The sequence below is a fragment of the Eufriesea mexicana genome, unplaced genomic scaffold, assembly GCF_001483705.2.
Source record: "Eufriesea mexicana isolate 0111107269 unplaced genomic scaffold, ASM148370v2 scaffold4744748180, whole genome shotgun sequence".
In the NCBI taxonomy this organism is placed as follows: Eukaryota; Metazoa; Arthropoda; class Insecta; order Hymenoptera; family Apidae; genus Eufriesea; species Eufriesea mexicana.
Window position 1 is genome coordinate 76,029 of NW_016907968.1, and position 17,856 is coordinate 93,884.

A 17,856-nucleotide genomic window follows, 5' to 3' on the forward strand; every position below is an offset into this window, starting at 1 on the left:
TTCAAATTGTATATGTCCAATTAATGGAATTCGTATTGAATGTTTCTTCTGAACCGTGTTAATCAGCAATAACAACGTATCACGATAGATGATTTTGTTAGTTAGCGAGCTAAAAGACTGAAATTGTATCCATAATGCACAGGGACTCGGTGTTCAAGGTAATCGGCATGAAACGGTCTACAGCTACTACGTATTATTGTTCTTTCGCAGATATGATGCAATTGCATGAATCGCAATCAACCGAGAGACCACGCTTAAAAGTCTCTGTGCCAGAATTTAAATCGGCTTGTAATTTCGCTGTTAGTGTCGTAATCGTGAAGATAACTGAAATACGCGCGATAAATTAATACACACGTCCAAGAACGTCGGATTATGTACGAAAAACAACGCGAACGGAAAACAAGCAGATTTTTCAAACAGAAGAAAGAAGAGGAAAAGAGAAAAAAGGGAAAAGATATCTTTTATAAAATATTTGAAAACAAGGCGTCGAAGTTAAACGGGTCGGGTCAGGACGTACGAATATTTCATCCAATCATTGGTTACGGAATTACTCCAGTTTCCCACACACAAAGTTTGCGCATGATTAGTACTGTCGACGATGAAATGATACACGAAAGCTTTCAAATATTACTGGAAAACAAGAAAGCCGCAGATCTGCTTAAAATTGTAATCCTAAGAGAGGAATTGGGCTAGATCCTTGTTCCAATGGCCTAGCAAACTCCAACTGGATCTCGAGTTTGTTGTCTCGACTCTCTACTGTACTCAGACCGTAATCGTATTTGGGTTAGCATGCCCGGACGTGGCCCGGACATGGCGACCTTGAACTTGCCGCCCCCGGATGGCCCAACATCAACTCCCAAACCCCTTTCCATCGCGAGAAAAGGATAGCTACCGGTAATACGTTCCAGGAAGAGAAGAAAATAACCGGAAATCTAAGGACACGAAGCAGAATTTACTACCTTTAGGTCGCACTACTAGGCCTTCTTCTCTCTTCTTATACCTCGTAAAACTGAATCTCGAAGAAAATATCCTGAAATGATTAAAGGATTGTCTACCTAAATATTTTGTAAACTATGAGATATAGATCAATGTTTACGATCAAAAATCATAGTTATACTGTACATGTAATCGATATATAACGTAGTTTATAATTGTGATTCTAAATATAGAGAAAATATCGAATTTCCGTACTGACCTACGTGAAAATATTGTCATTTAGTAAAAATAGGTGGTAATTGAATTCAAAATTCATCGCAATCTAACCAGCTTCTGATAGGAATATCACCTGTTGAAACTGTGTCAAGAATTTGTATACTTGTTTTAGTTTTGAAGAAGTTTATTCAATATTTCTCGTTCTATATAGAGAGAAGTAATGATGAGGTTTCGACTTCTATATAATTTGCAGTATAATAACAGTACCAAAAACTATATATAATGATAATAATATAATCAAAAAATACATTTTACTTTCTTCAGTACAAATACTTCTTCAGTACAAGTTTGCTTATTGTTATTATATCAGATAAATTTATTTTCCATTAGAAACAATAGACAAACGAAAAGTTGCCTTGTAACAAGCAATCTTTTAACCTTAAACAGTGACCTGGCCTCGGCTCAATTTCCAACAAGCACAACTTGTCAGATATCATTAATAACGCTAATAAATACTAATCGAGTTGGAACCTAGCGATTTGGTGCAAAGAACTACTTAAGCAACAGCAGCTAAAATAATCTAGGTATATAAACACCTCATTCTAGACGTTCTAGATATTTATAAGAGTACCTTACCTATCCAAACAAATTTAAAAGGCTTATTTAATCTATAAGCAAATTAAGAGTTCTATTCCAATTGATCCATTTTCATTTTTAACATCTAAAGTTCTTCACCAAAATGTTTACTTCAAGATAATTTCATGAAAACATGAAAACAAAATTTATCTCTATAAACATTATATATTTTTATAGCATATTAGATGAATCTGCCTGGAGATCAACTTTTTCCGAGCCTTGGGGCGAATAAGACAGTCATGGTCGACCTCGAGCAAGTGTTGGCTCCCGGCTACGTATAACGGGTTGCCCGTGACCGGGGAGGACCTTGGCCATGGATGTACGCCGGGTGTCGTGACGCAGGCGTCGCGACGCACGCGTTTGATTCCTTTTGCGATTTCCCCTTTTTGCAAATTGAAAGAAAAATAAATAAATTCAAATTACAAACTTATATTTTTTGACCAATGCATCATCAAAATTATTAGAATATAAACAAATACATTTTTACAATTTAATTTCTGAAAAAATTCTATAAATAATGTCTTTAATAAAGCATCTACTAAATGGATTTCTTTTCAAGATACATTTCAATTTTCCATAAGACGAAAAAATTAGAACAATATCTCACTCCTTGCATTTGAAAGAACAGCAAATACATCGTAAAATATATTCCATAACATACATATAAGTAGGTTACATCAAGAAAAAGTAGTATTCTCAAGACTAATATTACCCAGAGGTGGAAGAAAGTCCCACTTCAAGAGAAAACTCCTGAAAGCTCCATATTTTGCCGTTTTACATAATAGATAGAGAATTTATACTGCAAACACCTAGAAAAATATCACTGAATTAGATATATTTATAAAAATGAAATGTTAAAAAATATATGTCAATGACAGTTTACATTTGTATTCATATTTTTAGGTCCTTATGAGTTGCGTTCTTGTACATCAATCAGTAATCAATAATTCTTGGTGAAGATAATTACCGCTTTAAACTCATGTCACAGTATAAGCAGCGGAAAAAGTTTTGGTGCGGTAGGCGCTAATACTACAGCTTACCCTGAAACAATCGTAGATGACCTTGCATCAGTCTCAACCGGCAACTTACAACTAGCAATGGGACTGAGATCTTCATGATCTGATATCAACCTGAAAAACAATAAACTTCATTAAAATATATGCAATACAACTTTTAAAATAACTATTTATCCATTATTTACTACGTTTCCTAACAAGTTTATTCATTAAAACTTTCAATATCATAGAAACAACAAACTGTTCAATGTAAGTGAATTATTTGTTCAATTATTAAAATCCAAAACACTAATATCCCAAAAGTACCCGTTGATATAATATTGTTCATTAATAAAAGTTTAAAAATTACATTTCAGTTCGTGCCCATCGCTACTTATAACGGTTTGCCCGTGACCAGCGAAGACCTTGGCAATGACTTGCGCGACACGCTGCGACGCACGACAAGCCGACTGCTGGCGCGCATGCGTCGGCTGCGCGCGCATCTCGCTCAATGCATCCGGAGGTCGCATATCCCGTGCACACTGACGACAGCAACCTTGACCTTATACCTCAGCCCGCTGGCCAACGAGGTCCATCCACTCTTGAACGGTTGAAGGTCACCAGCACCGTGGCCAGGAAGCCGGAACGAGAAGAGGGAGACAAGCTGATGGTAGCGGTAGCGGAGAGTAAGAGAGGACCAAGCAAAATCCAGCCGCTCGATCTCCCTCGAGGACGCGTTAACGATTCTCAATTACCGCGCGTCAGCCCTTGTCTCGCTGCATCTACCCTCACCTCCGTAACTCTGTTATCTTTTTTCTTATATCTCGATCTTACTTCACACGTCTGTCTGGTTCATTCTAGTTCATATACTCACGCTACTTTTACTATCAATCACCATAACTCCATTTGATTCGGTGTTAGTAGTTGGATTTTTGACTTCAATTTTGTGATTCAAGGTTATGAATGAAAATAACAATAAAGGTAGCAGTATGAGCAGTACATATTAGATACCTTTATCTTTTAAATGTGACTAATATGTGAGAAATGCAGCTGACATAAAAATTTAAAACTTCTACTCGTTGAACACAATTGAATGTTCGAGTTATATGTTGCATTTTTATTTTACATTGTTACGTAAAGGATGATGGTTAAATGTTTTAAATGTCAAATAGCTATAGTATTAGTAAGTGAATTTTTTATATTTAAGATATAATACAATGTATATACTATGTAGTAACAAAATAAAAAAACAAAGCGTCTGTAATAAGCCATTAGCTTTAATGTAAATAAAATCATCGAAGTGTCTGTTTTATTTTCGATTAAATAAGGTAAATAAATAATATTTAACCATCGATCGACCTTATCTTATTCATTGTCCAAATAAACAACAATAGGGTAATGAACTGATAGTTATCTAATATATAATGAAATTAAATAATGTCAAATCAGTAAAGAAAGAAAATAGTAAACTGTCCAATGTGGTCATAAAGAGATTACAATGCTTAAAACTTACCTATGTATATCTAGTATCATACATAGTAGAAATGAAATGCTTGTCTCGCGAACGATTCTCGTACAGATTAGAGACGGTGGAAAGTCGAGGTCGCCCTTGACGTAAGCGCCAACCGCGTAAAGATACACAGACACACTGACAACCTTTCATAAAAGAGTCTAAGCCAGGAAACTTGACCGAGTAACGTGCGTCAATTGTTCACTGTTTATGCTCCTGAAAAAAAGACACTATAAACAAAAACAATACTATTTTAACAGTACTTGAAATATTTCAAATCAAATACCGTTATTAAACGTTTAGGTTAAAAAACGTTTCAGTAAATACGTCTCTCATTTGCTATGTACCTTGTTTCTCAATTGCGAGTATTTCTGGCGCAATTTCTCGTCATAATTTTAACTCGAGTTAGAAGCCATCAGATCAGTTCAAGGTTTTAAGATTTACTAAGTTCAACTTTTACATATGATGTTTCCAGATGATTTAATAAAAAAAGTTGATAACTTGAACATCATTTCATAATATCACTTTAACGATTTTTCTATATTTGTACATATTTTCACATATTGTGTTATACCTGATAAATTAGACTATGAATTATATATATAGATATATATATGATATTATTCTAAGAGGAATATATTCTTTTCATGATAAAAACATATTTACTAATGATTTATAAAAATTGGAACTTAAGAGTAGTTTACCTTTTAAAAATCATCGACGTTGGCGCCAGTACATTGTTAAGATTTACGAGCGTCGTTACAGTGCCTACAAGTGTTTGGCGCCGAATTCAAACTTGGCTTGTAATAAACAAATTGGAACAAGTGGATATTACCACTCCCCAAATCTATATCCCTTAAAATTAAACCGATTACAATTTTCTAAAATTATTCTCAAGGAAGCAAAAATTAACAAATGCAAGGCGAATGGTTAGTATTCAAAATTCATATTAAACGCAGCTCTCCTTTAACGTTGTAAATCAATATTCATAACCATGTTTTAGCAAAACTCTGTCACAATATGTTCTACAAGGAAATACATTCTTTTAAACAACATTATAATTATAATTGGAGCTCTACAAGTGCATAATATTTAATAGCTTTTTATGTATCTCAAAGTTTATATAAGAATAAACTAGATTTTGTTGTCTGTAAATAACTATTACTGAATACTTTATCGAGTAACACTTTGAAGTATATAACCTCAAACAATTTTACAAACTATATTCTTTTAGCAAAAGTAAGAAAATCAAATTAAGATAAGAGAACTATTCAAACCTTTTCGTATAAATCCAAAATCATATGGTTGAAATTTATTAACTTTCGATATATTGTGCGCTATGTACCAAAGATATTGCATTTCATCGTATTATGAAATCTACGTGTCACTAAGCTCAACCTTGACATCGACCGCTGCAACGGGTCGTCTCTACGTAGTTACATCATCGTTGGTATTTCCTGCCAATTAAGAGGAATACTTAGGTAACGAGGAACGATTCAAATAACACATCAATAAAAATTAAGAAAATAATAAAACGTAAAGATAGGATGAAAGATTCATAGTAGTATTCACATTATACCATATGTACATATACATGTGCATATTTCTAGAAACCACGCCAATAATGAAGCCGGAAAGCGATGATGCGATTTTTGGCAACGAGCCAAAAAAAAAGTTTCATCGACGCCACTTTCATTGCAACGACGTCGACGTAAAACGATCTTTCTAAATGCCATCGGCCTTGTCCTTGACATCGACCGCAGCGTCCCGACGCTACGCAGCCACGATTGCATCAGAATGTTCGATGCACGGAATACAGCCAGAGAAGATGCCGTTAGCAGTATCAGCGAAGAGCAGAGGGAAGGGAAAGAGTTGATCATGGCGGGAGACTTCACGTAGCTGAACAGGTGAGTAGTGTAATTTATCTATATACACTGTATCACTTTATGAATCATATTAGATTGTTCAAAACAAACATTTGTATTTAGATATATTTCTTTTTAAAGTTCTTATGATGATTAAGGAATGGAATTATTAAAATTTTATCTACATTTTTTTTTTTAACACAATTACTTATGTCAATATTATTTAATCTAAAAAGCATTATTATAAATATTGACACTGAATAATTATTTGTTATATATATAATATATAATTATTACAGAAATTTAAGTAAATTTCAACATATCCTATATATATAAAAATGGTTTAATAATAAAAATAATTGCCTGAGTTATATACATGATACGTATATACAAAATATGTAATTTTATACTGTTATAAGTATATTGCAAAATAATCTGCTTTGTATTTAGATAGTACAACTATTTTTCCATATTTTTACTATATGTAATTTATCCAAAATAAATTACTTTGATTTCTTTCCCTTATGTGCTTTAGGTTTTCCACGAGGTAGTTTACCACCACGATTCTTCTTTCGTCCTTTAGTTTTTTCTTTTGCTTTCGCAGCGCGTAAATCTTTTTTCATTCTTGGATCAACTAATTTGTAACGTCCTTTAACACCAGGTGGTCTCGCCGCTTTTTTCTGTGCCATATGTTTTTTCATCACCACGTAAGTAACATCCTTTTTCGGTTCTTTATGAGCTTTCTTGTACAAGCTACAAAATATTATAATTATATGTATGTATAAAGAAATACAAATACAACAGCTATTAAGAAAAATGATGACAAGAACTTATACTTACGCTTGTACTTGTTTAGCTTTTTCTCTGTCACTAATATCAGTATTATCCATTATTGCTTCTACCTTTTTCTTTGCTTTTTCTAACTTACGTAGTGCTCTTCGTTTTTTCCTTGTTTTTGCCTCTATTACCTTTTTAATTGGTCTAACATTCAAATCTTCGACACGTTTTTTGTATTCGTCAACAAGTTCTTTAGGTACTGGTGCTACATTTTTCATATGTTTTTCTTCGTCTTGCACAAACCAATCTGGTAACTTTTCATCATTAAATACATATCTGTTCCAAGCTGAATCAACTAAATCCCTTCGAGTTTTTTTACTTTGAACTAATAATGATCCTAATGCTAAGTCTTCTTCTGATAAACGTTTCTTTTTCTTTAATCTTGTACCTATATGTAAAGAAAATAATCACATAATAAATTTTATTTACTACATAAATTCATAACTCAATATTTTAACAATATACCCACTTGCTTTTTTATTATCTTTATTATCAATTTTATATGTTTCAGATTTTTTATTTGAAAGCATCACCTTATCCACATCATAATCGGAATCTGTATCATTGCTATTATAATGACCTTTATTTTCTTTTACTTTGTTTTCATTACCACCAGCTACAGGAACATCTTCTCCTATTATACAACCACCTTTCTTTTTGTATTGCTCAACCATTTTATCCAATTCAAAATCTTCATCATTTTCATTTTCTAAATTTTTAAATATATCTTTCTCAAACCACAATTCTGCTTTGTGTATCCTTTTAGTTTTTTTATCCCTATGATCTAAATCAGTTAACAAAGGATTTTCTGAATCTTCATCAATATTTTTTCTCTTTATTCTGACCTTTTTTGTATCTTCATCATCAGATTCATTTAAACCTAAAATCCAATTATGTAAAAATACTAAAATTTTTTATAAATGTAAAAAAGAAAGTAAATAGTTAATACCTAAGCCTGACTTATTACTGTCCAAATCATCATCTGAAGCATCACTTGAACTTTCTGGTTCACTATCTTCTGTTTTATAATATAATCCTGAGCTATCCAATTGTCCCTCATCCTTATTATATGTGACTTTCTTTGGCTTTCTTCGTTCTGGATCTGAATCTGCATCACTTTCTGCTATTACATTAGGATCCTGGTCTATTATGTTCTCTAACTGTTGATGTGTTTTAATATCTTTTAAGCTAAACATATTATCTTCTTCTAATATAGGACCTTCGTTTCCTTTATGGATCATTTTTAAATTAAGTCGTTCGTTTAATTTTTGTCTTTCTTTGTTTGTCTTCTTCTTTTTTCGTTTAAGCTCTCTAGCTTCTTCTTTTCTAAGTTCTTCAATTTGTTTCCTAATTTGTTCATCCTCTAAATCTTCCAATTCTTCTTGACTCATAGGTGCTGTTTCTGTTATCTCATCAGGTAAATTTTGTGTATTTGTATCTATTGGTTCTTCTTTCTTTAAAGATTCCTTTATTAGCTTCCACCAATTAATTAAATTTCGTAAATCCTTTTTACCTAATACTTTAATATCTTTACAACATTCTTTAATTTCTTTGGTCGTTTTCTCGTGATTTTCTATTGTTTCATCATCAAAAACAATTTCAGAAACATTCTGCAATGCTTCCACAGCATTTTCATGAGCTATAAAGTCTTTAACAGAAAGTCTATGATACAAAGTATAATCATTTTCTGGATAACCCTCTGCTTTATCCTTCTTCTTTTCAGGATTAAAAACGTTTAATTTATTTGTAGGTTCTATCTCTAATTCAGAAAAAACATATTTTGGATCTAGAAATTTAGGATCTAATTTGTCTGGAGCAATATAATACTGGCAAACAACAAAAATTTCTGCAGATTCTATACGTGATGCTTGTGGTTTAGTTGCATGGACCTTAAATAAAATGTAGAAAAATAATATAAAGTAATAAAAATAATATATCTATGACAACAAAATTTATATACCTTTCTAAATAATTGTTTTAACACCCAAACCAATGGATTATAATCTTTTGAACGAAAGACTTTTGTAATGAACCATCCACCAGATCGTAAAAAATGTGTTGCCATTTTAAGAGCACCTAAAGTTAAGACAATTTGTTGATATGCATCGTGAAGCCAACTTTTACCGACATTTGGAGCTCCATCATGTAATACAACATCAGCTTTCCAAGTTTTCAATTCACGTGCTATCGATACACGGCATTTATCTGTTGTAATATCCTCTACTAAACTGATACATCCTGGGATGGTTTTTATGGGAAATAAGTCTACACCTATTACTATAGAGGATACTGGCATATTCTGTCGAGCAACTTGCATCCATCCTCCAGGAGCTGCACACAAATCTATACATACTCGAGATTTTTGTAAAAATTCAAATTTTCGATTTAGCTGAATTAATTTGAAAGCAGCACGTGATCTATAACCTATAAAAGATAACCCATGTGAAAAATTGCTTATACATAGTACGTAATAAAAATAAAAGATTTTTTGTAGATATTGAAGAAACATTCAAATATTTAAATATTTACTGAATAAATAAAATTATTTTAATTTTTTTATGATTTACATTATCGGTGTGAAATATTTGGTGCAGATATCTGTTAATCTCGGCGTATTCAATTATTTTAATTTTTTTATCTTTTACTGTATTTATAGTATGTCATTTCCTAATATTTACCTGTTTCCTTTGCTAATTTGTAAAATTTATCTTTTCTTTGCTTTCCAATTTTTCCTTTCTTACCCATTTTAGATTATAAACAATTATACTTTTTATAAAAATCTTATATTAAAACCACACATTTGCCAATACTACTTTGATACACGCCGCCATATGCAAACGTAGTAAGAGTAGGGATAAAGAAAATGAAAAATTCTTTAGAAAATACTTTTATTCTCAGAAAAAACATAAAGTTGCTGTTAAATGTGAAACAAAATCTTTTGTGTATTAATATAAACAGAATTAATTTATACAATATCAATATAATATATATTATTTATGAATTCTGTTTAATTAAAATGATGCACTAAAAAGTACTGAATTTTCTTCCATATTGATGATAACATTTTTAAATATATTTTTTCTTACAATTATAACGTTTGTTTTGTATACATTTCAATTGAAGTTATATGGAATTTACAAATGGTTTTGCAAAAAATGTAAAACAGTATAGAATGAATGGACTGTAAAATAAAATCATTTACTTCCATAACTTCTTGATTGACATATTTTTTTCTGAATCTTTCTGCATAACTTTTGCTACAGCCATCTCAAAATCTTCTTGAGTAACATGAACACGACGTTCTCTGAGAGCATACATGCCGGCTTCTGTACACACACCCTAAGAAAGCAAAAGAAGAAATAGATAACTTTGATAATCATATATGTTCTGTTATATATTCAAATAGTACATTACATACCTTTACTTCTGCACCCGATGCACCAGGCATGAGTTCGGCAATTTTTCTTAAATTTATACCTCGCGTTAAATTCATTTTTCTTGAGTGAATTTTTAAAATGTCAAGTCGTGCTTCTTCGTTTGGTGGCGGGAATTCAATTTTACGATCTATACGACCTGGTCTCAATAATGCTGGATCTAGGATGTCAATTCTGTTTGTAGCCATAATGACTTTTATATTTTTTGTTGCTTCAAAACCATCCAATTGATTGAGTAATTCAAGCATAGTGCGTTGAACCTTATAATAGCATTAAATATTAATGAATATACATTTCTTAATTTAAATTTTTAAGTTTGCAGTGTAATACTTACTTCACTATCACCTCCAGAACCAGATTCAATGCGAGAACTGCCAATTGAATCAATTTCATCCATGAATATTATAGATGGTGCATGTTCCCTTGCCATTACAAACAATTCACGAACCATTCGTGAACCTTCACCAATAAACTTTTGCACCAATTCAGATCCAGATACACGAATAAAAGTACACTCAGTATGATGAGCAACTGCTCTTGCTAACAAAGTTTTACCTGTGCCTGAAAATAAATTATAATTTTATCAATAATACAACTAAGTTTTCTAATATAAAGTAAAAAAAGAAAATAAATTAAAACAATTAACTTCTGAGTTTATTCTTTACCTGGTGGACCATACAAAAGTACACCTTTAGGTTGAGCAATTCCAAGAGCGTCAAATAATTCAGGATGCTTAACAGGCAATTCAATGACTTCTTTGATTTCTTTAATTTGTTTGTCTAAACCACCAACCATTTCATATGTAGAATCTGGTACTTTTTCCACCATCATAAGAGAAACTAATGGGTCAACTTTGTTTGGTAAAATTTTATGTAAGGTATAACTTTCATTACGTAGTGCAACTCTTGAATTTGGTGTTACATCATTGATATCAATATTTTTATCTATGTCTACTACAAATTTCCCTTCAGGATGTACCTTAACCAAAACTTTCTTTTTGTCCATTGGTTTAACAACTTCTCCAACATATGATCCTTGTTCTTGAAGAAGTTGCAATTCTTCACGCAACATACGTACTTCAAGAAAGTAAAATTTTTATTGTAATATGCATAAAATATGAATAAAAGTTAATTAAAAACGAAAACATTTAATGGTGGAATAATATACCTTTTGCATTTAGCTCATTACGTTGTGCTTGTAACCTCCTTAAGTTTTGACTTTTTTCAGCTACAATTAATTGAAGTTCTTCAATCTTAGTAATGTAATATGGCTTAAAACCTTCCCCTTTCATAACTTTCTCATCTATTTCCATCTAAAAAATTGAAGGAAATAAAGATTATTGTAAAATAATGCACATTGTTTAGGTTGAAACACTTACCTTATTTGTGAGCGTCATTATTGCACTCACTACTTAGAATCTGTTAAAAATTATAGTTGTTTTTATATTGCCATTTATTTATAAAAACAAATAGAAAGGAAAATTTAAAACTTGACAGTTATATGTGATATTATTAGAAGAATTGCTTGTCATTGATACCTACTGTACGGACATTCGATCTCAACTTAGAAGTCGATTGCTGCTGTAACAATATCGAGTGTAAATTTTATATCGATTAATGCATTTCCTGTATATTGACTATAAAATATTTAGTAAAAAATGAAGCGAAACTCATCAAATTAATTTAAATTCGATTAAATAAATACATTAAAATTTTTATTATATATTAACGTTGTGAACAATTTGTTATTAACAATATTAATTTGTTATTAACAATAAGTCTAATTATTTAAAAAATTTGTTGAGAATAATAAAGTAATAAACTAATCTTTTTATTTTGATATTAATAAAATCATTACAAAGTATTCATCAATTATTCTGAATTTATTATTCTGTATTTAACGCATTTTTTTCTCTTAAAATTATTATTATTTATTCTATGCTTTTCTGGATAGAGTTGGTAAGACTGAAGGATAACGGTACTTGATACATGCTTAAAAATTTATAGAGTAAAAGAGGCGGCGACGCGGAAAATTGTACATACAATGCTACAATTTACTTAATTTATAATTTTATATAAAATTTAATACAAATAATAGAAAGTGTTTTTAAAGGTAAAAATAAAATATATAACGCATAAAGTGCAACGTGAAAATTTTATACGCCACGTGACTGCATGATTTTTACACAATTCAGATTACATAGGTTAAGGTGAAGGCACTCTAGCCGGTCGGCGGGAGATGAACTTTGCCCTCAGTTTTTATATATTTTTTATATAAAAAATGGAATTTGACCTGTCATTCAATTTCATGTCAATATTTTCCATTATTTTATTAATAGTTGCAACGATCACCACCGTCTTCCAAAAACTTAAGTAAGTATTTCTCCCTATTTTTTTCTTCTTCATTGATTACTGTCATGATTATATCATATTTCGCTCATGTGTTAGATTAAGATGGCCTGTAAAAGTAAACTGTTGGTTTTGTAATAATAATATAAAAATTTGGCGGCAGCAACTTAATTGGTGGATGTGTCCATATTGTGAACAATATAATGGTTTCTCTAAGGTAAGCAAATTTAGTGAATTAAAATTTAATAATATAAATTATTTGAAATGTACATGTTTATGTTAGCTATTAAAATCTTAATAAATATAAAATATAAAAATTTTAATTTAATTACTAGGACTATTTAATTACTAGTTTTACTAGTAAATATTAATTACTAAAATTTTATGCATAATGTATTTTGATTATTTAGGTTGGATTAATTGATTCATTAAATATTTTTAAAGTTATGGGAATATTTTAGTACAGAATTAAAACAATTTATTTATGCAATATCATTTGAAATTGTATATATGTTTTGGAACAATATTTCTATATTTCCTTCATGTAAAATTTTAGAATGGTGATTATGCATATAATATACCAGAACAATATAAAACATCTTCACATGAAATCAAAAGGTACTGTACAATCAGTCAAGGTACAATAAATAAAGATGCAAATAATGGCCTCTGCAAACAATGTAACGTGAATGAAACCATAAAAATATCAAAGTTATCTGATTATATACCTGAAAATGAAAAATCTTATGAGTATGGGATACAAAAGTTTAAAGATAGCTTAGAACAACAATATCCACTATGTGCAAAGTGTAAAACCACAGTAAATAACGTATTACATAAGCAAGCATTATGGCTTGCACAATATAAAATGTTGTTTTTTAAGCAAAAACCCTTTTGTCTAATTACTAATGTAAGTATTTTACTAAGTGTGTTATAATGAATAATAAGGTTTTGTAGTATTTTTTATCAAAATTTTTTCATTCTTTGTAGAATACAAAATATTCTGAATTAATATGCAGAATAATTTCAACAATATTAGGCTCTATGATTGCATACAACATGGAATTAATATTCTTACCAATTGGAGGATTATTTTTTCAACTGTGTGCCTGTTGGATAACTTCTACCAAAAAACAAAGTTCTGATATATTACTTATGTTTTTATGGATTTGTATGATTATACTTTTACCATTTAAAGACACAAAATTAATCAAGGCAGATTTACACAATACATGGTTTTCTCTAGATTATATAACTCAGTATCATATGGTAAGCTAATAAATTAAAATAAAATATACTGTATTAATAGTTATGTCTTAATACATTAAATTTGTTCATTTCCAATCATTTTTACTTTAGATAATGCTATTTATCTCAGTCATAGGCTTCATGAATGTCATGCCTAAATCTCATAAAAGTACATTAAACAAAAATATGTCATTCAAAAAGATTGAACCTCTGGTAAAAAATACAGTATTATCCAATTCATACACAACCACTTCAAATAATAAGCACAACTTTAGTATTCAAACTACCAGTAATTTAAATGGAAACATTATTAATCAATCAGCACTGAATACAATGAAAGACTTGTATATGCCTTGTACAGAAAATTCACTAAATTGTAAATCTACAATTTTTCAAAGTTCACTGTAAGTAAATTCAATTTTTTAATTTTTCATTAACTTTAATCATAATAAAACAAAAGAAACTAAAGTAATTTTTTATATTATAGTAAAAATCCAGAGTCACAATTATCATCAATGCCTATTAATGATAATGATACAGTATTTAATTCTACACCTGTATGCAAAAAAAGTATGATAGATAACAGTTACTCATTGAATGAGAGTTTGAGCACATTAAGTATATTATCATTGGGCGAAGATAAGCCAAAATATTTGGTAAAAATACCAAAAATTTTTGAAACAAAAGTGTATAGTACAAAAAGTTCTGAACTCTTTAAAAAATCCAGTAAAAAAAATATTTTATCACCACCAAAATTAAAATCAGTTATGCAGACATCATGGGTAGCTGGTGGTTATTGGCAGGAAGGCATAGATGCACCATCATTATCAAGATCATCCAGTCAAAGCTCTGGCTTTGGTTCTGCAGGTTCTAATTTTGGCCCATCTAGAGAACCATCCATACATGAATTTGATCAATGTTCAGTTATATCAGATACAACACAGTCTTGTTATACTTTAGCACAAAGTAACAGTCATGTTGGATCTTTTTGTCAACGGGGCTTACAACTTCCATTGTCAGAACCAAAAAATCAGTCAGTTAATAACCAAACAATGAAACTTGCATCGGGTAATCTTTATACTCCACGAACGTTATTATTGTCCCAAAATAACAAAAGAAATAATTCAATTTTAATGGATCAGTGTCCACAAAAACAAGATATGAATATAAATGATATTAAAAGTCCCTCTAAAATGCAGATGTTTCCTAGTCATACCACTGTTGTAACAAGTCCCGTTTGGTTACCAGTCCTTTTATGCGGTTCACTTGTGTTAAATATAATAGTGTTATGTACTACTTTGTTACGTTAAACAGAGTATACCGTACATCTATCGCCATTATTTCTGAATTTACATTTGCCATTCGTACATATTGTAGTTGTTAGTTATAAATTAAGTTGTTTATTACTATATGAACAGTAATTACTTTTTATAAATAGTAATCAGTGATATAGAAATCTGATAAATAAGCGATATACTGCCAGTGTAAAATTTTCTATTATAATCATAAAGTTTTGTCATAATCACTCATTTTTTAGTTTACATAAGTCACTGTAAATAAATATTATTTTTTTATACGCATTTTATGAAACATCAAATTTGAACAATAATATTAAGTTAAATGCATAGTAATGGAAAATGGATACTGGTCTGATAGAAAATTCATATGACATTTTAAACTGTCAATCTTGTGATAAAAAAAGAAATGTTCTCCATGTGTGTTCACTAGTAAGATATGTATGTAACCCAACAAATTTAAGAATTAAGAATTAATGAAATAATGTGAAATTACGTTCACTTTGTATTGATGTTTTATTTTTTTTTAACTTTATTATTATATTTGTGCATATAAGGAAGACTACTGTTTTGATTCTTGTGACTTATTATATATTAACAAACAGACTATAAATCTTGTTAAACCAATATTGTTATAATAATACATGTTATTTTTTTGTGTAGATTTTGGTATTTGCAGTCTTGTACTATTATATTGAATGTTTTGAATTATAAAATTTGAGAATAAAATGATAAATTTTGTAAATAATGGATGTAATTTTAGTAAATTCTGTATCTTTATTATATCTTTAAAAATATGGACAAGAAACCATAGTGCATTGAAAAATTTTCTTATCTTTAATCTCTATATATATCAACACAAAAATTTTAAGTAATTGATAAATATTTAATGTTTTTTAAATAGTGATAATTGAAAATTGTAACTATAGATTGGTTTTATAAACAGAAAATGTCCGCAGGCGGTAAAAGTACAAGTTAGCAATATTATAAAGTGAAATAAAATGGCAGTAAAAGTTTCCATAATGCTGTTATTATATCTTAAAGTTATTTCATAACTATTTCGAAATTGAATTAAAAATGATGTTCAAGTTTGCTAATTACACCATCAATATAGCTTAATGTTTTTATTCTTGCTTTTATATAGTTATTCCTTTTTCTTTAAGCATAAATAGATGTAACTACAAATAATTTAATTACAATTTTCAATATATTCAAAATTTGTATTAAAAATTTTGTACATATGTAAATGATGAAATTCAAAGTGTTCTGTATATTTGTAAGAATATGTATTATGTCTTACTACAATGTGATGTTAAAGTAAATTAACAAAATAAATATTACAATATTTTTATTTGAGATATTACATTTTTGTTGAGATTTGTAACAATTTAATTTATGGATAAATATATTTCATATTGTTTCTTTTTCATTTTGCATAGTTAATAATGAATTTTTAACTTTTAGTGGAAATAAACAGTGTTCAATATTTGATAATTTATGTTCAAAATGACTAAGATCTGGTACATTAAAATTCACTTTTCGTCTGTGAAATCTTCAATAAAGTTAAATATAACAGTTAAATAAAAATATTTGATAAAAATTATAATTTATTTTGAATAATAACTTACTGAGCACTTGGTTTCATATTTAATGGTTTCAATTGTCCAATTTCTTCCCTATAAGTAGACCACCAACGACATTTAGCTATTCCTTCCTTTGAATCTTTGTATATTTCTTCTTTTAATGCATCTTGTAATCCAAATTGTGTCAATGTACCAAAACTTTTTGTTAAATCCTGTTCAGGGATCCATTTCCTCTGTCTCCAAATATAAAACATAAATTTTATGAAACACCAATATATGATAGTAAATCATTTGAGTAATTCATTAGTAATTAATATATACACATAAAATGATACATACCTTGCATTATATGACCTAATTTTAGGTACTTTGAGACTTTTTGGTAAAACATTATAACATAAATCATAAGTTGTTGTCATGTTATTATAATATTCCTTTCTATGATCAAAAATTTTTTCTTGAGGTAAACCCTTACCACGAAATTCAATTTAAAAACATTATTGTAAAAATTAAATATTATTTAAAGATTATATTATATATTTACTTTTTATATATGTTCATATACCTCTTGAATAAGTTTATTTTCCCATTTTGCAATTTTATTTATTTTCCAAGTTTTATTAATATGAAGTTTAAAATCTATTTCATATAAAGTTCGCCAATCATCAGATTGGGATGTATAACTTGCTCTATGCTCAAACCAATTACCTACTAAGGTTTTTGATGTATATTTGTTTTCACTTAATACTGGTGCACGATCTAGTTTACTCTTTGCAGGAAATAATTTCTTTCGTACATCTGTTAATGATAATGTACTGTCTAAACACTGTTGTTTCACATTCCAGTTCATGGCATTAATGGCATTCATCTTTAAAAAAATATCACAAGAAAACAAATCAAGTAATGAAGTACGATTGAATGAATACTTAGTGTTCTTCTATTTAAACTAACAT

The 17,856-nt window shown here is 29.5% G+C and overlaps 4 protein-coding genes and 1 long non-coding RNA gene across 8 annotated transcripts; 1 reads left to right on the forward strand and 4 right to left on the reverse strand.

Moving 5' to 3' along the window:
- Positions 1 to 1,988: 1,988 nt before the first annotated feature.
- Positions 1,989 to 3,511, reverse strand: LOC108549852 (uncharacterized). Of its 4 annotated transcripts, none has more exons than XR_001890367.1 (4): positions 3,154 to 3,511; positions 2,829 to 2,918; positions 2,501 to 2,597; positions 1,989 to 2,170 (listed from the first exon to the last, which is right to left on the reverse strand). It is a non-coding gene; the product is annotated as an uncharacterized LOC108549852 (long non-coding RNA). The 4 variants fall into 4 exon arrangements; XR_001890364.1 differs by having other exon boundaries at positions 2,672 to 2,918; XR_001890365.1 differs by lacking the exon at positions 3,154 to 3,511 and adding an exon at positions 2,990 to 3,094 and having other exon boundaries at positions 2,672 to 2,918.
- A 3,124-nt stretch (positions 3,512 to 6,635) lies between these two features.
- Positions 6,636 to 9,740, reverse strand: LOC108549814 (pre-rRNA processing protein FTSJ3). The gene is made up of 6 exons (XM_017903354.1): positions 9,674 to 9,740; positions 8,956 to 9,419; positions 7,945 to 8,884; positions 7,465 to 7,875; positions 6,999 to 7,383; positions 6,636 to 6,911 (listed from the first exon to the last, which is right to left on the reverse strand). The coding sequence occupies exons 1-6, from the start codon at positions 9,738 to 9,740 to the stop codon at positions 6,662 to 6,664; spliced, it is 2,517 nt and encodes an 838-aa protein (XP_017758843.1). The 3' UTR covers positions 6,636 to 6,661.
- Positions 9,741 to 10,193: 453 nt separating this feature from the next.
- On the reverse strand, positions 10,194 to 12,009 carry Rpt6 (26S proteasome regulatory subunit Rpt6). Its single transcript, XM_017903252.1, has 7 exons — positions 11,971 to 12,009; positions 11,808 to 11,847; positions 11,597 to 11,741; positions 11,095 to 11,505; positions 10,764 to 10,990; positions 10,414 to 10,689; positions 10,194 to 10,334 (listed from the first exon to the last, which is right to left on the reverse strand). Exons 2-7 carry the CDS (start codon positions 11,823 to 11,825, stop codon positions 10,194 to 10,196), a joined length of 1,218 nt encoding a protein of 405 aa, XP_017758741.1. The 5' UTR covers positions 11,826 to 11,847; positions 11,971 to 12,009.
- Positions 12,010 to 12,638: 629 nt separating this feature from the next.
- Positions 12,639 to 15,336, forward strand: LOC108549844 (uncharacterized). Its single transcript, XM_017903416.1, has 6 exons — positions 12,639 to 12,801; positions 12,877 to 12,994; positions 13,334 to 13,687; positions 13,768 to 14,046; positions 14,137 to 14,429; positions 14,513 to 15,336. The coding sequence occupies exons 1-6, from the start codon at positions 12,710 to 12,712 to the stop codon at positions 15,333 to 15,335; spliced, it is 1,959 nt and encodes a 652-aa protein (XP_017758905.1). The 5' UTR covers positions 12,639 to 12,709; the 3' UTR covers position 15,336.
- Positions 15,337 to 16,745: 1,409 nt separating this feature from the next.
- On the reverse strand, positions 16,746 to 17,771 carry LOC108549931 (uncharacterized protein C1orf158; the record flags this gene model as incomplete). Its single annotated transcript, XM_017903513.1, has 4 exons — positions 17,469 to 17,771; positions 17,243 to 17,373; positions 16,949 to 17,140; positions 16,746 to 16,872 (listed from the first exon to the last, which is right to left on the reverse strand). Coding segments are annotated over exons 1-4 (753 nt in total), but the record flags the coding sequence as incomplete, so codon positions are not given.
- Positions 17,772 to 17,856: the final 85 nt, after the last annotated feature.